Here is a 22447-nt window from a genome sequence, read left to right on the forward strand (position 1 = left end):
TAGTTTTTATTCTTTCGTTAATTATTAATTATAATAGATAGAATACAAAAATACAATGAAATTTTAAAATGCTAGAAAACCCATATTAAGGAATAACGCAACATCGCAAAACACAGCAGAACAAAATTCATTTCAAAAATTTGTTAAAAACATGGCGGACGCGGCCCCATCCAATCTCGGCGATTTAATAAAAAAATCCAAAATTCTCCTAGTTGGAGCTGGTGGTATTGGATGCGAGCTTCTAAAGAATCTTGTTCTTTCAAGCTTTAATGACATTCTTGTGGTAAGTGATAATTCTTAATTTTATATACCCCATTGTAAGAATTGTCACCTCGAGCCGGTCTGTACCTGTTGTACACACGAAGCATTGAGTTGACAACATTACAAGTGAACCGGCATTATTGATCTAAAAGCCAAATACAGTATAAATTTAACATTTTTTTTCTCTTGTCCTGCATTCCTGTATAATTCTGCATTGGCTCTTTCCATAACTGTCAATAACACATTTGTGCTTTAGATTGATCTGGACACCATAGATGTTAGCAACCTCAATCGACAGTTTCTTTTTCAAAAAGAACATGTAGGGAAGTCTAAAGCTGTGGTAGCGAGGGAAAGTGCCTTGGGATTCAATCCAGATGTCACAATTATTGCCAAACATGACAGTGTTATGAGGTAAGGTTATCGTAATATAGATGTGTTGTTAAATTATTGATTTTAAGGATATTTAATCTTATTACTCATTTGTATTTTCAGTTCTGAATACAATGTTAACTTCTTCAAACAATTCACAATAGTGATGAATGCTTTGGACAATAGAGCTGCCAGAAGCCATGTAAACCGAATGTGTTTAGCTGCCAATGTCCCTTTAATTGAAAGTGGTACAGCTGGGTATTTGGGCCAAGTGACTGTCATAAAAAAGGGTTTGTCTGAATGCTATGACTGCAATCCCAAAGCCGGCCAAAAGTCATTTCCTGGATGTACTATCCGCAACACCCCTTCAGAGCCAATTCATTGCATTGTGTGGGCAAAGCATCTCTTTAATCAACTTTTTGGAGAAGCTGACCCTGATGAAGATGTCTCACCAGATACTGCTGATCCTGAAGCAGCTGGTAGGACATAAATTCTGTTTTATTCTGTTGTATTATTTTGTATTATGTAGTATGTTTTCCTCCTATATGTGAAATATCCTAATTGTAGTATCATCCTCCTATTTGTGAAGGTGATGCTGGTTCAGTAGCTTTGGAAAGCAAATCAGATGATGCAGGAAATGTAACACGTACCTCAACTCGGGCGTGGGCTCAGCAGTCGGAATATGATCCAAGCAAACTGTTCGGGAAATTTTTCTGTGACGACATAAAGTATTTGCTATCAATGGATAAGTTGTGGGCGAAACGAACACCTCCTAACCCTCTGTCATGGGACCAGCTTTCCGGTAATATGTGTTTCTTGAAATAATTGTTTGGATAAATCTCTTACTTTCTAAAAATTTTACAGATGAACCTTTCGGTAACCAGGAAGGAATCATAAAAGATCAACGTGTTTGGAGTCTGTCTGAATGTGCTGAGGTTATGGCCGCATCGGTCAAAACCTTGTATCAACAATTCAAGGTAATTTGACTGATTATCAAGGGTTGCCAATCGTTCGGCTAAAACTTTCCATTTATTTTTACCGAATTGATCTTTACAAACTATTTGTCCAATTAAATCCATTATTATTAGGATTTAAAAGGGGAAGGAAGTTTTCTTGTCTGGGATAAAGATGATGAAGCTTCAATGGATTTTGTTACAGCCTGTGCAAACTTGCGCGCTTGTGTGTTCTCAATTCCGAGAAAGAGCCGATTTGACGTTAAAGGTAAGTTTATTTTTGTGTGTGTTTGGTTTTGATAATTTAAACATGAGTAATTCAACGTTTTTATATTTTCAGCAATGGCCGGAAACATTATCCCAGGTAGATACTAAAAATATCTTACGTCTTTACTTGCGAGAGTAATTGGTTATTATTTATTTTCTTAGCTATTGCCACTACGAACGCAGTTATTGCAGGGCTCATTGTTTTTGAAGCTTTTAAAATTCTTGAAGACAAGTGGGAGGATTGTCGCCATGTAAATTAGAAATGTTATTCAAATCGAATCGTGTTTTCTTATTTGACGTTTCTTATATTGTTACAGGTGTACCTTAACAGTAAACCAAATGCTCTGAACAAAGTTATTGCCCCGTCTTCACTGGATAGTGCGAATCCTAAATGCTACGTTTGCTCACATCAACCTGAAGTAATATCCCGAATAACAGTTATATTTTCCAGGTTACTTTTATTTAATAAATATTTTTGTTTTGCTAGGTCACCGTTCTACTGAACGTCACTCAAATGACTGTACAGTCTTTTGAAGAGAAAGTTCTTCGTGGGGCTTTACACATGATCTCCCCTGACGTTATGGTTGACGACGGGAAAGGAACGGTCCTCATATCATCAGAAGAAGGCGAAACAACAGAAAATATGACGAAGCTCCTTTCAGTGCGTCTAGTTATGAAATGCGCTAATTTGTATGGTATTTAAACTCATTTCCTTTCCTTTAGGATTTCAACGTTTCTGATGGATCTAGACTTCGTTGTGAAGATTTCCACCAGGAATATGATTTAAATATCACGATTGCTCATCGGTAACTTTACCTGTCTGATTTCTCTGTGTTCATTTCTTTGTGTTGATGCAAAACATTTTCTTTTAAGAGATCAATTGGAAGACAATCGTGAGTTTTCGATTATTGCCGATCCAGCCCAACTTCAACCAAAGGCGGCAATGGAATCCAGTGGACCACAACCTTCGACCTCGTCTTCTTCCGTCCCTTCTTCATCCACTCCCATAACTGGTGGGAACTCGTTTTTTTTTTTTAATTCCCTCGCCGATTTTTTTTTTTTAATCAAGATTTTTTGTTTACAGAATCAGTTGACATGGATGACGATTTAGACGTTGTTTTCCAAAAAGGAGTTGAGAATGATCAAAGCCCTCAAGAATCGTCTAACAGAAAACGTTCCATTGCTGACCAGGCTGAGACTGGCAGCGCCTCAAAAAAGGCTCGGTTGTCCCAAACTGAAAGCGATATTATTGAATTGTGAGATGCTGAAGGTCAAACAGTTGATGGCGGTTATAACCAATATTTAAAGGAAATAAGTTACATGTGTCTCGTTATCTGGCGTAATTGGTTTTAGTGTAACTAAGAATGTGCTTTCTCTTTTCCCCACACAATCAATTTAGTCAGATTCTATAATCGCTGAAGTAATTGCGTATTAAGAGAATTTGTACTAGTTGATTTTGGTTTCAAACTGCACAACCTCTTACCGACTAAGAAATACATCTCAGTTAACCCAAACTCATAAATAATTTAAAATTTTCAGCAGTTAAAGTAATTCGTTAGATTTTACCATATACAAGAAAAACAGTACTAGAAACTAACTGATAGAACTAAAAAAACAGTACTAGAAACTAACTGATAGAACTCATCATTTATGATATACCCTTAACCCTTAACTAAGTTTACATTTAATATTTTGTGACACAGTTTTAATTCTTCAAAGCTTTGATCGACGAGTGAACCATTTAAACATGGCTTCTGCCGTTTCCTCGGAAGTTTGACATGCAACCAATCTTGCGCACTCTGCAGCGTTGACCTTGTGAAGTAACTCTCGATCGATATCACGGCACAACTTTTTCCCGTGAATCATGGACTGTAATTTTTAATGTTTACAATAGAGAAAGGGTAACGTTTAAAGTCAAACAAAATAAACAACCGAAATGACTTACCGTAGGCGGCAGATCAGATATTTCTTTCAATTTTGGCCATATCAGAGAATCTAGTTCAGCAGCGGGAAAAACTTTCGTAACCAAACCCAATTTTTCGGCTTCAATGGCTGCAATTTTTTGCCCGAACAATAATAGTTCAGATGCTTTAAGTGGTCCCATAATGCGCGGGAAAGTAAGAGAAGAGCAACCTTCTGGACCCAGACCTAACTGAGTGAATGGAGTGTGTAACCAGGCCTGGACAAATGAAATACCAACGAAATTTTAGCATTTAGATCGCCGATAATAGAAAAAATGACAATACTTCATAAACTTTATGAACCATAACTAACTTTATCGCTGGCGTAAACAGCGTCCATCAAGGCTAGAGTTGTAACAGCAACCCCAACAGCTGGGCCGTTTAGAACAGCAACAATTGGTTTAGGAAAATCTATTAGGGTATCTATAAATTCCCTTAAATTAAAAGGAAAGATAATAAAGTTATCTGTGACAACATTAACAACTATTTTTATTTCACTTACTGCACCATGATTACACCTTTTTTAGCATCTGTTTCAGTTGAGGAGCTCTCTGAAAGTTTTCCCATGAGTACTCCAAAATCATTTCCACTTGAATAAAAGTCTCCTGTTCCAGTAATTGCAACAATTGATATGTTTGGATTATTTGAAGCTTCTTGTAGAGCATCTGTTATTCCAGCATACTTTGATAGGGACATGGTAGATCAAACCAAAAATTCTAAGGTATGCATTTTTTTTAACTTTTTACCATAGCTGGAGTTAAGGCATTTTTCCTCTTTGGAGCATTTAGTTGAATGATAACTAATTTTCCATCTGTCTTGATATTTACACCTGGATACTGTACACTACTGCTGTCCTGGTTCATTTCTGCAAATAAAATGGGAAAAGATCCAAAAGATAATAAGGGAATATTTTCACAATTTATAGATGAAATGGAAGAATTCAGACATTTTTTTTACTGGATCTAGTTGAAAAAATGAAATTTATACAAAATGGCGATGAAAATCAACAAGAGCTCTGTGGCTCTTGATACATGATGCATCACATATTAGTGCAGTAGACAAACTGATTGACTTGATTGTACATTACAGAGTGTAATACCTCATAAAGAAATTATGATACAAATCAAACAAATTCTAAATGCCTTAAAAGTAATGCACATTTTAGCCCTCTCTAAAGCCTACTTGTGTACCAGTGTGGATGTGTTTGGTGCCTTGGAAAATGTTATTTAAAAATTTTCACACTTTTTTGTTGCACCGTCGAAAATGGCTACAACTCTATACGTCTCTCTTGTTATCTTAAGCTGAACTTTGGCATACGATGTAAGAAATCATCTTGTTGTTTTAACAGGTTGTTGTTTATTTTGTATGAGATTTTGTGCAGACTACAAATGTCAAAACGCCACCTATGAAAGAGATTTAGAAACTTTGGAAAGTTTCGACAGATGACGTGGAACTGTGTAATAAGGAAGAGCGGAAGAGAGAGAGAGTCAGAAAAGCTTGATGTCAAATTAAAATGTTTTATTGGAATCAGGGCAAAATGGATTTAAACTAGTCTGATTTATTCACTCCCTAAATTCTCAATTTGCTGAATGAGAAGATCCAATTCTGATGGTAACTTAAAATTTTGGAATGGATTACCAAACTGTTTTTGTTGATCATTTGTGGATTCAAAACTATTTTGAAACCTGTTTTGAATTGATTAGATTTCATTAAATGATTGCTGAAATGGTAATTACTGGTCTTTTGTTACCAGACAGTTAAAACTCTTTTGTAATCAGGTGATGAAGCTAAAGTCTGAAGTTGTTGCATTCCAATAAAAAAATAGTTATTTTCAACTAATTGACTTTGGTGATCAGATTCTAAGGCTTCTTCAAGAATTGGTTCGATGACTATGATACATTTTCCCTTCTGATTTAACCGAGATAGGAACCAACTGATTCCCTCTACAGCCACATTCATCCATTGATGCTCATCAGTGTAATCATCAATCTACAAAAAATAAGCTTTTACAAGGTATACTTTCCATATTCTTGCAATTTATACTTGAATAACGTGAAATTCTTACCTCAATCAATGATAGCCTTTCCCGCAGTGTTTTTTTTAGCATTTGAATATTGCCTTGATGCCTCTCCTCATTAGAGTGCAGAAGAAATATTGAAGACATCAATGGCTCGTCAAATTCACTTCTCCCATTCTTTTTCTTTTTTTTCTTTTTTAGAAATATTGCAGCTATCGCACAAATAATAAGGAAAATAGACATCGCTCCGAAAACAATAACTGTGGGATCGTTTCTACCGATGGGAACTTAATCATATTTATTAAGTAATTTGAATTATAAACTAAAGATTTACTGCGGTTCCTTACAGATGATTCGTGTGCTGTTACTTGATCTGGTACACGGAAGGTACGTCACAGAAAAAGGATGAATACATCTTGGATCGACTGGGGTAACCTGGTGTATGAGGAAACTTGAGTCAAAGTAAGTTTCTTAATTATCTCATTTTCAATCACTTTGAAACAGTAGAATCCCTCTGTTAAATTACTTAAGATGATTCTATCTCTCGAAATCCTCTGCGAACGACAAAGAATTAGCTGATATAAGTAAAATGTTGGCCGATTGTGAAGGGTGATTCACATTCAGTCAACCTACTACTTTAATAGAATAGTTAGGTGGCAGCATAGCTAGCAGGTCGCAATTTGTAACATCTTCCTCGATATTATACACTTCAATGTCAAAGGTATTAAAGTTAAAGCCATCGCTTTGATTTATCCCCAATCGGATGAAAAGATCGCTGTAGTGTTAGAATAGGGGGTAGAATAATTTCTGTCCATCCTAGAAGATGGACTCTTCTCTAATTTGTAAAATTAAATATTACTTAGAGCCATGTTGTTGGATGTTTAATGTGGGATTCCATTGGATGACATCTAGTTCCGTCAATTTTGTTTCTAAGTAAAAAGGAACTTCTGAATTACATATAGGCAGGCTACTTGTCCATTCCCCATGGTAAACAGCCAAACAATAGGTTCCATTGTAGATATGTTCAAAAACTGTCCGAGTTTTTTTCTGGATAAGTAATAGCTGAATTTGATCAAATAAAATTAACAATGTTTTTCTTTCTTTAGCTGGCTTGCCTGTGGCAATGTTGTTAAACTCTCACAGATAGAAAAACTTTGTCTAGTAAAGCTGGTCCATTGACATTCCGTTTTAAACCCTACTGTTTGGTAAAGGAGGAAAGTATATAACGAGGATGCTTGTTCGCATGCCCTCTCTATTTTTAATGTGTGGCCGTTATATTCAGCGATTGCGTTACAATTCGGTAATTCCCAGAATACCTGTGTGCCTCCTGCCAACTAAACAACAAATAAGAAGGAACAGAATATCAGTAAACGCATTTTTTTTACAAATTATTGTGTTGCGACGACCTTGATTACGCAGACAAACGCAAGAATAGAAAGAATGACCATTTCATGGTTTCACCTCAATATACGAAACTGATTTTTATTTTCCACCATTTAAATCTGTACTCACAGGTAACACGAATACTATACACACTAACAGGCTTTAGCAATTTACTTCACTCTTCACAGATAACGCAATCACTTCACCAAAAGCGAGATAAGATATGAAATGAGGCGTTTAACCTTGCATACAATGCATACGTATATCTGCCGTGAACAGGAAAATTTTTACTTCATTTCGAAATGGATTGTTATTTTAGTGGAAAGGCTAAACTGTCCTTCAGTGATCACATATTTCAATCCTTGATTTTGTTCGCTATGAAAATATTGATGTCACAATAGCAGTAGGGAGCAGTAGCAATGGGATTTTGTTTTAAGCATATCCAGAGTTTATTTTCAATAAGGCATAACTAATACAATAATCATAAGTTCGAAACATAATGTAATGCACTGATGCGATTAACATTTTATCCAACATTGTTTCTCTGTTCTTGATAATATCTTTTTAAGTGGAATTTTTCAAATAGAATCGCGGATCCAACGGAATACAACATACGAGCGACACATAAGAAATCATATAATTGCAGGTAAGTATTTTTTTTTTTAACCAACAGAACGGTTCATTGCGTTTTTTTTTTAATTATTATTATTTAGGTATAATGGGAAAATGGATTTTAAAAAAGTAATGGTTTCTCGGTAATGGAATTTTTTTGGGTTGCCCCTCCTACTTTTGGCCAGTTATCCCAATTGAGTTTTCTGCAGTTAATTATTGCGTTGCATATTTGTAAACTAAGAGGATCTATCTATGCTCTTAAGTTTAAATTGGTGCTCTCCTACTTTCTCATATCTATAAGCAGAGGGACTGTTTGGAAATATTTTTGAGTAAGGTCTTCTTTCTATGTAAACAGTTTTGTCTCTTTCACTAAATCTTACCCTTTTCTTCCCGTAAGAACCATCACGTGAGCGACCAAGATTTAAGATCGAATTTAAGGCTCGGTTGGCTGTAGCACTGGCTGTAGGTTGTCGTGTATGTTGTTTCTCAGTTCCTTTCTCGGTACCTGTAAACGCGAAAATTTGATTGACCGCTATTTTTTATCGTAAATGAGATAGTCTTAAATTACCTCTAGCTACTCGATTAACCACTGGCTTGAAGGAAGGAGTAATGTCGTTTGATGCACTTGCAGAATTTGTGAGTAGTTCGGCGTCTTCAGACGGATGTTTTCCTTTAGACGAATCAGCCTTCGACCCAGAATCTATGGTTTTCGTCGCTTTGCGAGGAATAACATAATTTGAGGACCATGCTGCGTTGGGGGTTTCTTTCTTTTCTTTAATGGATTGGTTTTTGCTTTTCATCAAATCAGCAGCCAACTTGTCATTACGAGATGTGGCGGTTGATTTTGCCTAAATAATGACATCACGATTAAAAAATACCGAACGAGATGTTTTATTTAATTTTTTTTTAATTTGTATACCTTTACTGGACGCGGTTGTGGAATCAATGGTTTGTAAGTTGGAATTGGTTCATGCAATTTTTTCCCCATTGTAGTAACAGGCTGAAAGTTAACACCGGATGTGGTGGAAGATCCATTTTTTTGGTGCGCCAGTCTAACAGAATTGTTATAACTTGTTAGATCCTGATCTTCTTCAATTTTATGTCTCAGCGTTGACGGCTTTTTCTTTTTGAAGTTGGTAGATTCGTTTTGGCGAAATTTTTTCCCTCGTCTGCTAACAAAAGGCCGAGGTCTTGTTGGTTTAGTTGATTTTTCTTTTGATTTGAACCTACCAGAAGCAAGAAGATTTTTTAATTTTTCTTCCTTTGTTTCAATTGATTCGGATAATTCTTTTTCTTCTTCTTGGCTTGCGACAGCAGGTGGTGTGATGTTGGAGTGTAGCGATATCGATGGCATATCACAATCTGTAGAGCTGGCACTTGATTCAGTATCTGATGGGGAATCAGGTTCAAATGGCACCAAAACTGGTGGTATCGGTTCTGAATCTTCCTCGTCGGAACTAAGAGTTATTTCTTCAATTTTTGTTTGTAGATATTGCGTCAAGCATGTTATATTTTCTTCGTCTTTCGATGAAGTTGTTCGCCGTATGACACGTAATCCTTCTGGAGTGTTTAGCGACTTCTCCGTTACAAATTCTGAAGACATTTTCGATGGCTCTAAACGTAAATCGTTTAGAGCGATCCTCTTTTTGTCTTTGTGGGTTATTGCTTCATCTTCAGAATCAGACAACCGAAGGAGTCGTTTAGTACCTTTAATTGGCACTTTTTCCTTGGTTTTTTTCAAGTTTACCATTTTTGACTCCATTTCTTCTTCAGAATCCGAAAAGATGGTAAAAACGCGCGGTTTTTTCGTTGAACGATATGTATATGATTTTTCGAAATCGATGGGAAGGCGAAGGCGCTCTATCATAACTTTACATACCGCATTCAGTTTAGGATCTGCGTATTTTTTTGAAGCTGCGTTTGTTCCAGAAATGTTTGTGAGTTCAGCAGTCGAGTTGCTCATCGAAGAAAAGCAAGAATTTATGAAACAGTCTCCGTCCATTCCTGAAATTACAGATAAATGTTGAATGTTAAAAAAAACAGTATATTATTTAACCGATAGACTTAAATAAGTATCACTAGATGTCACTTTTCATTAAGAGATATAAAAAATTTTTAAATTATAGAAATTTATCTTATCAGAATTTGATTTAGTTTCAACTCTAATTAAATAATTGTAAGTTAATTCATGTTCATAAACTCCAATTTGAGGATAACATTCATCATTTTAAATGATAGTAATTGTTAACATAAATAAATCATTTACTTAATTCCACCGCTAGATGCCGCTTCAACAGCTGTCATTGTTTAAAGGAGCGCCAGATGGCGTGGCGTGTACGGAATGGAGTTTCAAAATTAGGTTTGTGTTTACTGGGGATTTTATTTTGCTATGATTTGAAGGGATATTTTTCGTACTTAAAAATAATTTTTGTTTTAACTTTTTTTAATTTGTGGAAAAAAAATATTGTACATCAACTTGGTTCTGGTAAGAGGACAAGCGACAGCTATATAGTAAGTATCCCATAAGTATGCCATACCAATTTCCCTCCCAAAAAAATTTCTCAAACGAATAGCGCGATGATTGTGAAGAATCGTAGTGTATCGAGTTAAATATCGATATATTACTTACCTAGCGTTGCCCTACCATTTCAACCACACCCTTTTGTTTCTCCTTCTTCAACAAACCTGTTGTGACGCTTTTACGAACCGTCGGGGCTGAGATATTAACAGAAAGCAAAGGCAATGAAACTTATGTGCGATTTGGGTAATATTTGCAGTTCAACATAGCATAATTTTAAAATTTTTTCACTGTTGATAAATTTTGTTCAGATAACATTGAGATGATCTAGTAAATGTCCCAAGTTCTGCTCTACAACATAAATGCTGTATAATTTAGAATGGTATAAATACTTGATCACCACAATGCCTTTTTGAATATTATTTCCAACAGTGACAAAAATTATTCATTACACAAGTTACCTATAGCTATAATATAGTAACGAAACTTTTCGATTGCATTTTATCGGGTATATTTTCAAATATAGAACAACTGCAAGTAATAACCTGTCGATGTGCAGCGATGTGCAGTCACGAAGAACAAGTTGCGATTCTGAAAGAAAAAAAACATAAATTACCAACAAATTCTTCAAAATATCTGGGAGTTGAAATGACTGACCAATAAATTGATCAGTCAATTTTTTTGACGAAGTAACAAACAAACTCAAATAGCATTTCTTAACATAGTAGAACATTTACAATTAAGTCGAAATAAAACTTACCAAAAATAGGAGACTCTAGAAGCACTTTTCGCCTCGACGGTTGCTTGTAGAAAATGAAGTACTGTAGCATCGTCAGGGGGGCCTTTTTATACTCCATCCCAGTCCACTGTTCCTATGCAAGTTCGTCACGCTTTCTACGCGTCTATGCGAGTCTCCGAGTCAGCATCTGGGGAAGGGTAAAAAGCCGACCAATCAGAACGGAACATTTCCTTTTTTGGGAAGTTTCGAGGAAAAAAGAAAGCCATTTCCGGTTTCAGAAGTTTCGAGAACATTTTCCTTTGTCATAAAGTTCTTTTATGAGTCAGTCCCAGGGAAACGATATTTTTTTGTTGTTGCAGCTGCTTTTTCAGCGAGTTTTGATCGGGGTCAACACACTGGGGGAACAAAAAAAGGATAAAAGCAACTTAGAAACAGGATACGCTCGCAGCCTTGGGCAGAGCGATGCCTTGGGATATAAACTTTTTTTGTACGTGATATTTCAGCCGTTTGGTTTGTTTCTCTTCTACGCTTGATGACCTTCATGGAATTTTGTCATTGACGCGCCCTTATTCGTTCATGGTAAACTTGTATAGACTTTTTTTTAACACGTCAGGCGCACATGTGAACACAGTTAAGATAATTCCATGCAATTTAATCTATTCACGGCATTCCATAACTTTTTGCTGTATTTTTCATAATACGTAAGTTGAAATTGTTACCACATTTAACAAAGTAACGACATTAAAGGACCGTTTCTATCTTTTTATTCCGTGATTTTCCGTCGCAGATGAAAAGATGCCTAAGAACTGAATAAAAGAAACCTCACATTATACGTTATCAAAGTTTTTAAACAAGTGTGATATGAGATCAAATATAATATTTCTTCAGCTTTTTGTGGGGGAGCCGTGATTTCATCATATTTACTTTTTTACATTGCTTTCTGTTTACACATTTCAAAATATATTTACTCACTATTTACTAAATCAATAATATGTGCCTTTGATTGTGCCAAATTAAAAAGTCTGTATTCTATTCAAATGCATTAGAAATTAGTAATGGACTAAGTTTGAATTTTGAAACAATTAATTTCAAAAAAAGATCTTGAATCGCCGTATTGTAACAGAAGCAGACGCATAATAAATGAGACGTGTTTTCCATTTTCAGAAAAAAAAATTTATTGTCTGCTTTGCTCAATTTTGATAGATGAATTAATACGATTAATAACGAATAATTTAACTATTGCAGTTTGGTAAACAGTTGTTTAGTGCACATATCATGGAAGCAAATCAATTAAGTGAAGCAGAGCGCAGCAATCAAAGAAGGATTAAAAATCGACAATCGACCGAATTCAACAATGAAATAAACAATCCATGTTCAAAGGTTGTACAATTAAAAAAATTGGGGTTTTAAGTTAGAAGCTACACCAATATGTGAGTATGCAATATATATATATTTTGTTTTTACATAGGAACACAAAATGGCTAATGAATGTTCTGTCAAACATTTTGAAGATCGGGACAAGTGCAAAGCATATTTTGCAAACTATCGCAGTTGTATGGAATTTTGGGCAAGTGAAGTAGTATTGTTTAAGCTGGGATAAATTCATATTTTGAAAAATTCAACTCTTTAACACTAAAATGATTTCTTTCAGACAAATATTAAAGCTGAGAGAAGACGAGAGAGAATTCGTCCACTGTTACCTCCACCTGAAGAAAGGGAACAAATTCTCAGAGATGCTAGAAGTAAAGCAAAGCTGTCGTAAGCAATATTTAGTGTGTTGCTTTTACTGTCTTAGTTCTGTGATAAAGATTATACTTTACATCTTATTGGTAAAGACCTTTCATTTCATCTACATAAGTATTTTTCACAATAAAAGTGAAATATCTGAGTATAGGATTCTTGTGTATATTACAGGTTGTGTAATTAGGGATCTGTTATTGAATTTATATTTAGAATGCAGTTAATTTCAATGTAGTCTAGTTTTCCTTTGTAAATGGGTGTTATCTGCCTCTCAAGGACTGCAATATGCTAACACGAAGTTGAATAAAATTTAACTGTGCAAATATTTGTTAGGTACAGGAAATACCATAGTAATTAGACTTCTACATAGGCATAAATTTCGTGGAAGTTGAGGAAGCAATGTTAAATAATTATGGAAGATCAAGAAATTGATCGGTTCTAGCTTCAAGGGGAAAAAATTAAAATGCGAGTCCTGAAAAGTTACTTTATTACATATAAGTGGAAGGCTCATCAAGAAAATACTCCCTTGAGAGCAGTTAACAATTTTTTGCTGTGAAAAGATATTCAGGTGATTAAACCAGGTTAAGATGAGATAGGTTTTTATTTTTGTATTCAACTTCAGTAAATAAATCGTCATAAAGCATTTCGCCTGAGGATAATAATTCCTTGGGGAAATTTGTTTCCCTGAATGCCATTCTATCATTGGGAAATGAAAACTCCCTTTTACCATGCTTTTACCCCCTTTTACTATTTCTTGTAGGGCGTTGAATGCATGAGAACAAAGGAAACAAACGAGTGACGAGATGCGCTAAATAAATTGTATAAAAGGCTACAACAATTGGAAATGGTTTATTAGTCAGTAGGCATGAGTGTCGAGTAGACGATTACGGTTTGCGTGCTCTCGTTGAACTATCTGTTTTGAGTCGTAAGTACCACAAAATTTGTCAAGGTCTATGATTTTCTTAGTAGCTTCATACGGCCACATAGGTATTTGATTTTTTTTCCATCATAGCATTTCTGAAAACATTTGTAAATAACCTCAATTTCTGAGAAAAGAAATATTTAAAATTGAAATCTAGTTTTCTGCCGCTGTTATTAGACATACTCGAAATTGTTACTATCAATTTCACCTATTCAGACTAAAGTTAGTTATACCTCAGACCATTTTTCACTTGAGCACTAGATTATTATTTTACAGTACAGCGTGTCCTTGTGGTATCTATTGTTTATTGGCGGGAGAAAAACGAAAGTAGTGAAAAGTAAAAGTCCAAAAAGCTTAGAGGAGGAGTTAACATGGCAGTGGCGCTACCAGTATTCTATAACTCTGCCCTTCCTTAGTCACGAGGAATGTCAACTGTCCCTAACAGGTGGCACTTTCTCGTACTTGGTTTCGTGAATATTGTTTTCGCTTTCTAAAAAAATTATTATTATATGTGCTATACCATGTTCATTTAATGCATTTAAGCTATAACCAATTCATTTAATTTGCCCTATTTAATGTTCATAGAAAATGGTTAATTTAATGATTACAAAAGCTATTTTGCGGGTGTTTGTTGCTTCGTAAATGTCACCCCAAACTTTGGCTAATAAATAATCTACGCCAGCTGTTTGCTAACAAAGTTTCTGTTTTGTTCATTAAATTTATCGACAATATCATTTTTCATATTACAAGTAGAACACATTTTATTTCAGGAGGATTGTAAATGCTGTCAGTCGATATTTCCGTTATCGAAATAAAAGGTAAAATAACAATTGCTTATTTTAGTGATTAAAAAATAGATGAGACTTGAATATACATCTAGTTTATAGCTCTAAATTTAAGCATAAGAAATTGGCGTATACTATAAGATGGTAAGTATATACACATATATAAGATACACACATCTACAAGCCCAAAATGTAATGAGTGATGGGAACTGCAAAATTTAAACGATAGCCTAATAAATGGTTATGGGCTACAAACATTCGTCGATTCGTGTTTCGCCTGCACCGACTTCGGTTTTAAGAATGCCTCGGGCTTACAGGTCTGTAACACTTAATGGCTGCTCACCCAAAGTGTGAGTCAACCGGCTATAACCATTTATTAAGCTATGATTAAGTCCATTTCTAAGCTCGACATTTTAAAGGTATCAAGTTTCTGTTAACAGAAAATATCAGGTAAGTTTGATACCGACTAGCTTATAAGTTATAAGAGATATAGTAATTTAAAAATATTCCCAAATAAGAGTGGATATTGGAGATGAATTTATTTAGCTTTTCTCAACAAAAAGCTTAATAATTGTGAGGGATAACACAATTGTTGATTAAGAGATAACCTAAGTTACAGGGCCAAATTTTCGCAGATGTAAACTCTTATTCTCATATCAAGCAAAAAAATTTAAATATGTCCTGGCACAACCGTCAATTTACATACTAATTCGATGCATTTTTCATAGGAAATTTTTACTATTTATTTCACATTTAAAGTTAAAGCCTTTTTCATAAACCAAATTAAAAAATATGCTGAAAAGCGAAAGTAATCGGACTTTCAGCCCGTTAGATGGCAGGTATTCATTTCGAGAATGACGATTTTCTTTTATCTGGAAGTAGCGGACGACGGTAGAGTAAAAGTGAGCTGCGCTTTCATTTGAATAAGAAAATAGTGTTTCATCGAGAATTTAGATTTTGTTCGAATGAATTTATTACTTAGAAATCACTGAAACTATGCATTTTGTTTAATGAAAAAATCTTATTCAATTTTGGGTGAGTAGGTGTAATCTGCATAATGGAAGACTGGTATCTTGAACGCCTTGGTCATCAGAATTCAAGGCATCATTTAAATATCTTGCTGGGACCAAGAGAGAAAGTAAGATTAAGTAAATGGAAACATTTGTTATCAATTTTTTTAACATGGTTTCTTTGTATTAGCTTACAATTGGGCGGAAAGCAGGAGGTGTTGTAGATATTGTGTGTAATGGGAAAAATGTGTCCAGAGAACACTGTGTTTTGAAATATGTTGACAACTGTTGGAGCATTGAAGATTTGAAGGTAAATATTATATCATTAAACTTAAACAGACTGCTTAGATATTTTTTTGTTTTAGAGCATGAATGGAGTTTTCCTGAATAGAAATAGAATTCCAGCAAATACTCCAACCATTCTTCGTGAAAGAGATATATTGGGTGTGGGAGCAATTGAAGCAACTGAGCCAGATTACTATATTTTTAATGTATTGAAAAATACTGTTAAAGATGAAAATGAGGTAAACTCAGCCAAATTAAAGTTTATGTATGTGAAATTTTGTGTTAAACTACATTAATTTAATACAAGGCATTGACGAATTTAGAATGATGGTGACCTTATGATTGTTGAAGTACCTGGTGTTTCTGCAGCCCGTGATCCATTGGAGGAATCAGAATGCAGAACAGATCCTTTATCTTATGGTATTACTAAATTTTAAGCAAGTGTGGTTTGAGTAATGGCTTCAATTTTTGTTTACAGATATTGAAAAAGGGAAACCGAGTGATGACCCAGATAAATCAGGTTTTTTCTCATGTCATTTTCAAATGGTGTCGTAATTTTACTTTAATATAACAAATTTTCAATGAAATTGCTAGAAAATCCACGAGGTCAAAATGTAGCTTCAGGTGACTCCCAACACATTAAAATACCAAATTTTCCAGAGGTTATACTTCCATCGTCTCCAATATTTTCTGAGAAATCTGATATTCAAGGTATCATTGTGTGTGATGAAGTAAATTTGAAAATCTATTGACGTTGAAGTGGTTTAATAGGAATATTCATAGGTGAGTCGTGCGTTTCGCAGGAAAAAACAACGCGTGCTTGTACCGCCGAGGAATCTTCCACTGCATCAAATTCGCATCAGCAAAAACGTATACTTTGTTGGTTTTTTCTATTTAACACAAGCTTAAGTTTCACCATACTGTATGATATTCCTCTAGGCTCCCAGGAAAAGACCCCAGTTCGTAACGACGATGCTAAAATGATTTCAACTTTGTCCAACTCAAAACCCGTACGACCATCGCTGGACGACGCCAAGTTAAAATTGGACTGTAAAGTAGTTATTGAAGGACTTCCAAAAAAATATTTAAATGGTGGCATTGCTCACTCCAAAGCAACAAAAAAGCGATTGAATGGCAAGAAACGTCTATTACTCTACAGTTCGGATTCAGATTCCGATAATGAAGACAGTTCTAAAAACATTGCCAACCATCACGCGAAGAATTCCCTTACTGGAGTGGAGTCAAAAGGGAAAGCATTGAAAAAAGTGACTCATCTTAACGAACGCACATCTAGTTCAGAGGATTCCAGTGATGACGATGCCTTGTTTTCATCTAATGCCGCTTCTGTCTGTAAAGTTCCCAAGTCGGTATTCGTCGTAGAAAAACTTTCCAGAGAAGCAGGGTCTGAACAAAGAATTCCTTCTTGCAGTGGTCGAATGGCGCCTGCTTCAGCACCACAAATTGAAAATTTGGTAGAAGACTCTGACGACTGTGCAGTTGTGAAGGCGAATGTTGTTTGTGGGAAACGAAACGACCATTGCCCAGAATCTGATGAGGACGTCATTATTTTGAGTTCCGGTGACGAGGAAACTTTTTCTTCCCAACCCCGCTTCAAACAAGAGCCTTTGGATAGCCCAGTTCGAAAGCATGCCGACGATCATCACGGCAAATCTCCGTTAGTGGTCTCTTCAAGTTCATCAGATGAAGACAGTCCCTTCTTTCCAGAACTCTCGCAAGCATTTCTGAAAGAAATTGCAGAGGAGGAAGAAGAAGAAACGAGTTTATCCAAGAAAATCTCTAGGAAGGGAACTGACGTGGATAAGTTGAATTCACTTGTGAAGTCCGGACGTTTTAACCAAAAAGGAAAAACAACTCTTCAAACCGAACCCCAGAATTTGCATACACCTGTTAGAGGGCGATTTTCCCTGGCAACTGCTGGTGAGTCTTCTAGGAGGGAAACGGATAACCAGTCAGCCGAAGACGATCAACGGAAAAAATTACAATCAAAAATCGCTACACCACGAATTCCAATAATACCGCCTAAACCACAGACCGGCCGCAAGAGAAAATCAGCGAATGGCATTGGTTCAGTTCGAGAAAAGTTATGTAAAGATCACGGGATGGAAAGTTATCGTGTTTCCGTTAACGAAGCAAGCAAGAAGAAGGCAAAAAATAGACCGATGAGCGATAGAAGATTGAACGAACAACCATCTACTAGTGTTGATCCCACTAAGAAATTTCTAACCCCCCGACCGTCTACCCAGGTTCCCAAAGAGCCAAAGTCATCTGCGCCAATTCCAGTGAAGGTAATATCAGTTTATTATTTTGGTTGTCAAAATCTCGTTTATAAAATTCTCTTTGATAGGCCAAAGTAACCAAGAAATCCCGCGGAGATTTATTTTTAAAAGATTTCGTTGGTGAAGAAAATGGACCGAAGGAAGGTACTAAGAAAGCCACAAGTTCTTCATTACCCGGTTTCAGCATACCAAGGTTACCGAAGACGTCCAATGCCGAAGGAGTGTCTAATGATCAAGATGCTTCGAATTCGGCAAGTTCATCTGCACACAAGAGGAAATATCCCGGCGATGACGATGAATCAGAACCAATGGGAGCAGATTCCATGGAATCGTCTGAGACTCCTGCCGTGTCGTATTCCTTCAAGAAACCCCACGTCCGAGTAGCACGGAGAGTTAGCGTTTCTGAAGATGGCGATAAAAATGAAGCATCATCGGGACATTCAAAACATCCTAGCAGATATCAGGATAGATCAAGAGATGAGGCTCAACCGCTTGGAAGAAACAAGAAGTGGGTTCCACCGAATTCAATAAGAAATGTTCGTCGAGAAGGAAGGGAAATGCCATCACTTCCCGGTCAACATCAACACCCAGGTCCTCCCCATTCCAATGCGAGTCCAATGGCCCCATCAAATCCTAATGATGAAACTATTCCACTTCCCGTCCCTGGTAAGTGTGTTGAACTTATTAAAATATTTGTTTTTTGTTATTTATTTAAATTTTTTATGCAGATGATGAAATACAGCGTCCACGTCCGATTTCTGACAATGGTATGCGTGGTATTCTAAAATATCAAGGCTTGAAGAATGGTTTGTACCGTCCTAAGAAAGTGTCGATCGTGGAGGTGAACAACAAAATTCATGAAATTGAATCAAGACCCCCAACTCCACCTCTTCCAACTAAAACTCCTGTCCGTCCTGTGGATAGGGTTGCTTTAACGAACGACATTCTGTACAGAATATGTAACTGGTGTTATGACTGGATTGAAGTAACTTTTTTATTTTATTTTACGTGTGAAATTTTGATTCTAATTGAAATTTTTTAAAATAGGAACAAAAGAAGCAAAAGAATGATGTGCCGCCCCCGCTACTTAATGCATTACAACGAGAAAATGGTAGAAGTCTTCCAGAGCTCTCGCTGTTACCAGTTGTGTCAGCTTATGCCAGTCTGGAAGCTTATTGTAGCATTTTTACCCCACTTATGCTCCACGAGACATGGGCTAGCCTTTGCAAGGATTTGGAAACAAGCCAACATGATTCTATAAGACCGTTGATTTATTCAAAACCCAAGTTCTGCGATGGTTTCGCTCTTCTTCAATGTGAAGCTCTGTCGCCAATAAGGATAATCGATATGGAACTCGTAACCTTAACTGTCCATATTTCACCTCAGAAACCTCCTGTGAAATTTTTTGGTGTTGCTGAACAAGTGGTGACCAGAAATTGGCGGGCGGAAGACGTTGATCCGCGTCTGTTGGAAACCTGTCAGCGCCAAAATGTTCTTTACTTCAGGATGTCGTTCGTTTTATGGATTAAGATGTCCAATGTCCCCAAAGAACTGGACAAAATCTTTTCCGTCACTAAAATATCACGACTTAACACGGTAGTTAAACAATTCATTCTCAACGCCGAGTTAGCTCGTTACCCTCTATGCGACGTAATCCTTCACCCAAGTGATTATGTGGATGCATTCAAGTTGGACACAGTTGATATTGAAGAAAATCATCCAGTTTTAAATCCTTGTCAATATCAAGCTGTCGAGTCCATTACAAGGACGATGGTTTGCGCATCGGACCGTGAACCTAAAGTTGCCCTTTTACAGGGACCCCCAGGTTAGATATTTTGTCCTCGCCTATTTTGTGTTTTATTTAAAATGTTAACATGTGCTTTTCGTTTAGGTACTGGAAAATCCCATGTAATTGTAGAATTGATTTCGCGCATGATGTTTATGCATTACGAAAAAACCAGCAGCTTCCCACGTATACTAGTCTGTGCACCATCGAACAATGCAATCGATGAAATAGCCAACCGCCTTATGATTGCACGTGATGAGAAGAAGAGTAGATACAACAGTAAGTAAATTTTAGCTGAAGCAATGACCTGCAATCTTAATAATTTTTTTTGTTTTCCACAGTTGTGCGCATCGGAGTTCTGGCGTCCATGCATCCCAACGTGGCAAGAATTTCTCTTGACGAATTAACGAGAAAATTTCAACGAGATACTATAGCTACAAAAGATTCCCCGGAAAGTGGCAAACTTCGAACTTTAACAGAAGAATTACATAGTCTCCGAAAAAACAAGACCAATTTAATAGCTTCAATTGATGCTGCCAACAAGGTTTATTTTAAAATTTAGTCCAGTTTTGAACCTGTGTTAAAATTATTTTCGCTTCATAGAGAGGACAATCGGATGAAGCCCGGATGCATGGGAGAAAATTAGAGCAGTTAGAAATTCAAATTGACGGAGTGGACAGGTCCTATCAAGAATGCTATAAAACTCATGCCAAATATTTTAATTCTGACAAAGAGCGTCTTGCGATGAAAAAACATTTGATTTCTCGTGCTCAAATTATCTGCACAACTCTGAATTCTTGCCGCAGTAGAGAAATGGAGACCCTCTTCATTGAGTAAATACCTTTAATTTTCCTAAATGTTCGTAAAAATTGATGTTTTTTTTATTATTTCCTAGGGAAAGGTCGAGCAAATCATTTCTTTGTTGCATACTTGACGAAGCATCCCAGTGTACGGAGCCCGAATCACTTACGCCGCTCGCTTTTGGTATTAGCAAACTTGTTTTGATCGGGGACCCAGATCAGCTGCCTGCAACTGTGACTTCTCAGGTACAATTTAAAAAAAAATGCCATTCACACACATTATTAGTTTATTACATGAACACTCAAAATTATTATTATTTTTTTTTGTCCCTTTCAGGTTGCCGCAAAAAATCGATTTGATCAGTCGCTTTTCAATCGTTTTTACTCCAATAGAATGATTACAAACCGAGAGAACGAGGAAGGCGTCATGATGTTGAACACGCAATATAGAATGGCCCCTTCTATATGCGAGTGGCCTTCAAAGTACTTCTACGGTGGCAAACTTGTAACAGCTGAAGGTCTTATTAGGAACGGACCTTGTTACGAATACAGGTTCGTTTTCGTGAATCGTTTTAACCGCTGTGACCTCCATTCCTTATCCAGTTTTCGAACCATTTTGAATTATAATTATGAATCTCAATTTTTTAGGGTGTTAAACGTGATTGATGGACTTGAACAACTTGTAGATCAAAGTTTCAAGAACGAGAACGAGGCCGCTTTGGTGGCAAAAATTGTAACGTTGATCGTGAACTCTCCGTTGACCCGTGGGAAATCTGTTGGTGTCATCACCTTTTACCGGAGTCAACAGCAATGTATAGTTAAAAAAATGAATGAAGAGGTTAACCGTATAAAGTAAGTACATCATCTATTGGTTTGATAATTTGGCGATAAATATTCCGTAAAACTTATTTTATTTCAAATATTTTTCAGCGCATCCCGAGTAGAGGTGAACACCGTCGACAGTTTCCAAGGAAGAGAGAAAGATATTGTCATAGTCTCTTGCGTAAGAGCACGGGAAGTAAGAAATCTCGGCGGAGATATTGGTTTTGTTAGCTCGTTGCAAAGAATGAACGTCGCCATGACCCGTGCCAAAGAGTCGCTTATAGTTTGTGGGCATTTTCAAACGTTGCAAATGAACGAGACATGGCAGGATTTGATTAACAATGCTAGGAGTCGAGATGTTGCGCATGTTGTTGCTAGTACCTACACTTCTGATAACTTGGGCCCTTTACTCTTTCGTCCTGTACCCAATGTGTAATACTCTGCGCTTAACGTTGAAACATTCGTTCCTTAAGATGTATATTGTGGAAGTGATTTCCCAGTCGTTCTCAACCATCACTTCCAGTCATATGTATCGTCATCTGTACAAACTGTTACTTCGCAACCGGTTGCGCGAAATTAGATTTCATCTTTTTGTATTTAACCTTAACCGGTTGCGTGAAATTAGATTTCATCATTTTTGTATTTAATCTTCCTACCTTTAAAATATTGATTTGAAAATTCAGAATACAAGACCTGTAAGCAGGATTTCTCCTTACAGCTTGTAATTCATCCCCTAAGTAGGTAAACAGAAAGAAAAAAGTATAGTGGGTTAACTGTAACTTTTATTGGCCCGTCTTGTTTGGAAAATTATCATCATTAAATTTCAATATTCTTCGACGCTGGTAAGGAAGAACCGAAGAAGTATTCCGCACTCTGTTATTTTCAGTGTACGCTATCGTTTTTGTTTGCTTTTTCCGGCA

General features: G+C 36.3%; 5 protein-coding genes across 29 annotated transcripts; 3 read left to right on the plus strand and 2 right to left on the minus strand.

Moving 5' to 3' along the window:
* Nucleotides 1-121: 121 nt before the first annotated feature.
* On the plus strand, nucleotides 122-3364 carry LOC124188320 (SUMO-activating enzyme subunit 2-like). Its single transcript, XM_046580874.1, has 13 exons — nucleotides 122-283; nucleotides 518-672; nucleotides 754-1109; nucleotides 1220-1432; nucleotides 1495-1607; nucleotides 1719-1851; nucleotides 1924-1947; nucleotides 2013-2101; nucleotides 2168-2269; nucleotides 2338-2511; nucleotides 2574-2656; nucleotides 2724-2863; nucleotides 2935-3364. Exons 1-13 carry the CDS (start codon nucleotides 152-154, stop codon nucleotides 3108-3110), a joined length of 1890 nt encoding a protein of 629 aa, XP_046436830.1. The 5' UTR covers nucleotides 122-151; the 3' UTR covers nucleotides 3111-3364.
* A 28-nt stretch (nucleotides 3365-3392) lies between these two features.
* LOC124188335 (enoyl-CoA delta isomerase 2-like) lies at nucleotides 3393-5213 on the minus strand. 3 transcript variants are annotated; one of them, XM_046580894.1, is made up of 6 exons: nucleotides 4994-5213; nucleotides 4558-4676; nucleotides 4314-4492; nucleotides 4125-4245; nucleotides 3796-4029; nucleotides 3393-3719 (listed from the first exon to the last, which is right to left on the minus strand). In XM_046580894.1, exons 2-6 carry the CDS (start codon nucleotides 4672-4674, stop codon nucleotides 3564-3566), a joined length of 807 nt encoding a protein of 268 aa, XP_046436850.1. In that variant the 5' UTR covers nucleotides 4675-4676; nucleotides 4994-5213; the 3' UTR covers nucleotides 3393-3563. The 3 variants fall into 3 exon arrangements, with proteins under 3 accessions (XP_046436850.1, XP_046436851.1, XP_046436852.1); XM_046580895.1 differs by having other exon boundaries at nucleotides 5002-5199; XM_046580896.1 differs by having other exon boundaries at nucleotides 4558-4682; nucleotides 5002-5169.
* A 65-nt stretch (nucleotides 5214-5278) lies between these two features.
* LOC124188343 (coiled-coil-helix-coiled-coil-helix domain-containing protein 7-like) lies at nucleotides 5279-12969 on the plus strand. 13 transcript variants are annotated; one of them, XR_006872299.1, is made up of 8 exons: nucleotides 5279-5422; nucleotides 5515-5589; nucleotides 5676-5824; nucleotides 6030-6290; nucleotides 6935-7342; nucleotides 7400-7857; nucleotides 7925-10182; nucleotides 12326-12342. XR_006872299.1 is itself a non-coding variant. In XM_046580908.1 (5 exons), exons 2-5 carry the CDS (start codon nucleotides 11942-11944, stop codon nucleotides 12840-12842), a joined length of 378 nt encoding a protein of 125 aa, XP_046436864.1. In that variant the 5' UTR covers nucleotides 11684-11781; nucleotides 11868-11941; the 3' UTR covers nucleotides 12843-12969. The 13 variants fall into 13 exon arrangements, 1 of the variants encoding a protein (XP_046436864.1); XR_006872298.1 differs by lacking the exon at nucleotides 6935-7342 and having other exon boundaries at nucleotides 7798-7857; XR_006872309.1 differs by having other exon boundaries at nucleotides 5515-5539; nucleotides 6935-7857.
* LOC124188321 lies at nucleotides 5315-11666 on the minus strand. 6 transcript variants are annotated; one of them, XM_046580875.1, is made up of 9 exons: nucleotides 7235-7374; nucleotides 6944-7162; nucleotides 6688-6875; nucleotides 6462-6603; nucleotides 6323-6382; nucleotides 6176-6263; nucleotides 5877-6115; nucleotides 5562-5800; nucleotides 5315-5496 (listed from the first exon to the last, which is right to left on the minus strand). In XM_046580875.1, exons 1-9 carry the CDS (start codon nucleotides 7274-7276, stop codon nucleotides 5370-5372), a joined length of 1344 nt encoding a protein of 447 aa, XP_046436831.1. In that variant the 5' UTR covers nucleotides 7277-7374; the 3' UTR covers nucleotides 5315-5369. The 6 variants fall into 6 exon arrangements, 1 of the variants encoding a protein (XP_046436831.1); XR_006872288.1 differs by lacking the exons at nucleotides 5315-5496; nucleotides 5562-5800; nucleotides 5877-6115; ... (2 more) ...; nucleotides 6462-6603; nucleotides 6688-6875 and adding exons at nucleotides 8204-8328; nucleotides 8392-8671; nucleotides 8743-9827; nucleotides 10887-10932; nucleotides 11102-11666 and having other exon boundaries at nucleotides 7235-8132; XR_006872284.1 differs by lacking the exons at nucleotides 5315-5496; nucleotides 5562-5800; nucleotides 5877-6115; ... (2 more) ...; nucleotides 6462-6603; nucleotides 6688-6875 and adding exons at nucleotides 8392-8671; nucleotides 8743-9827; nucleotides 10453-10538; nucleotides 10887-10932; nucleotides 11102-11666 and having other exon boundaries at nucleotides 7235-8328.
* A 504-nt stretch (nucleotides 12970-13473) lies between the features above and the next one.
* LOC124188304 lies at nucleotides 13474-22242 on the plus strand. 6 transcript variants are annotated; one of them, XM_046580847.1, is made up of 20 exons: nucleotides 13474-13745; nucleotides 14513-14560; nucleotides 15571-15665; nucleotides 15728-15847; nucleotides 15903-16061; nucleotides 16146-16242; nucleotides 16301-16342; nucleotides 16417-16533; nucleotides 16606-16692; nucleotides 16762-18128; nucleotides 18188-18785; nucleotides 18848-19104; nucleotides 19167-19944; nucleotides 20011-20184; nucleotides 20247-20449; nucleotides 20509-20738; nucleotides 20801-20951; nucleotides 21043-21257; nucleotides 21354-21557; nucleotides 21636-22242. In XM_046580847.1, exons 2-20 carry the CDS (start codon nucleotides 14524-14526, stop codon nucleotides 21961-21963), a joined length of 5259 nt encoding a protein of 1752 aa, XP_046436803.1. In that variant the 5' UTR covers nucleotides 13474-13745; nucleotides 14513-14523; the 3' UTR covers nucleotides 21964-22242. The 6 variants fall into 6 exon arrangements, with proteins under 6 accessions (XP_046436803.1, XP_046436805.1, XP_046436802.1 ...); XM_046580846.1 differs by having other exon boundaries at nucleotides 13476-13745; nucleotides 16594-16692; XM_046580845.1 differs by lacking the exon at nucleotides 13474-13745 and adding an exon at nucleotides 13789-13807 and having other exon boundaries at nucleotides 16594-16692; nucleotides 18188-18787; nucleotides 18847-19104.
* Nucleotides 22243-22447: the final 205 nt, after the last annotated feature.

Source organism: Daphnia pulex, chromosome 2 (genome assembly GCF_021134715.1).
Source record: "Daphnia pulex isolate KAP4 chromosome 2, ASM2113471v1".
Lineage (NCBI taxonomy): Eukaryota > Metazoa > Arthropoda > Branchiopoda > Diplostraca > Daphniidae > Daphnia > Daphnia pulex.

What these genes read in the sequence shown, in the direction of transcription:
- LOC124188320 (XM_046580874.1), top strand. Translation starts at nt 152, where the DNA reads ATGGCGGACGCGGCCCCATCCAATCTCGGCGATTTAATAAAAAAATCC. An exon ending in TTTGCTCACATCAACCTGAA is followed by an intron (nt 2,270 to 2,337) that starts GTAATATCCCGA and finishes TTGTTTTGCTAG; the next exon opens with GTCACCGTTCTACTGAACGT. An exon ending in TTCATCCACTCCCATAACTG is followed by an intron (nt 2,864 to 2,934) that starts GTGGGAACTCGT and finishes TTTTGTTTACAG; the next exon opens with AATCAGTTGACATGGATGAC.
- LOC124188335 (XM_046580894.1), bottom strand. Translation starts at nt 4,674, where the DNA reads ATGAACCAGGACAGCAGTAGTGTACAGTATCCAGGTGTAAATATCAAG. An exon ending in ATGCCTTAACTCCAGCTATG is followed by an intron (nt 4,493 to 4,557) that starts GTAAAAAGTTAA and finishes TCCCTATCAAAG; the next exon opens with TATGCTGGAATAACAGATGC. An exon ending in AAAGGTGTAATCATGGTGCA is followed by an intron (nt 4,246 to 4,313) that starts GTAAGTGAAATA and finishes TTTTAATTTAAG; the next exon opens with GGAATTTATAGATACCCTAA.
- LOC124188321 (XM_046580875.1), bottom strand. Translation starts at nt 7,276, where the DNA reads ATGGTCATTCTTTCTATTCTTGCGTTTGTCTGCGTAATCAAG. An exon ending in GTTTAACAACATTGCCACAG is followed by an intron (nt 6,876 to 6,943) that starts GCAAGCCAGCTA and finishes TTACTTATCCAG; the next exon opens with AAAAAAACTCGGACAGTTTT. An exon ending in CTAACTATTCTATTAAAGTA is followed by an intron (nt 6,383 to 6,461) that starts GTAGGTTGACTG and finishes TGTCGTTCGCAG; the next exon opens with AGGATTTCGAGAGATAGAAT.
- LOC124188343 (XM_046580908.1), top strand. Translation starts at nt 11,942, where the DNA reads ATGAGATCAAATATAATATTTCTTCAGCTTTTT. An exon ending in TAATATTTCTTCAGCTTTTT is followed by an intron (nt 11,975 to 12,325) that starts GTGGGGGAGCCG and finishes TAACTATTGCAG; the next exon opens with TTTGGTAAACAGTTGTTTAG. An exon ending in TAAACAATCCATGTTCAAAG is followed by an intron (nt 12,461 to 12,548) that starts GTTGTACAATTA and finishes GTTTTTACATAG; the next exon opens with GAACACAAAATGGCTAATGA.
- LOC124188304 (XM_046580845.1), top strand. Translation starts at nt 14,524, where the DNA reads ATGCTGTCAGTCGATATTTCCGTTATCGAAATAAAAG. An exon ending in ATGGAGACCCTCTTCATTGA is followed by an intron (nt 20,739 to 20,800) that starts GTAAATACCTTT and finishes ATTATTTCCTAG; the next exon opens with GGAAAGGTCGAGCAAATCAT. An exon ending in CTGCAACTGTGACTTCTCAG is followed by an intron (nt 20,952 to 21,042) that starts GTACAATTTAAA and finishes TGTCCCTTTCAG; the next exon opens with GTTGCCGCAAAAAATCGATT.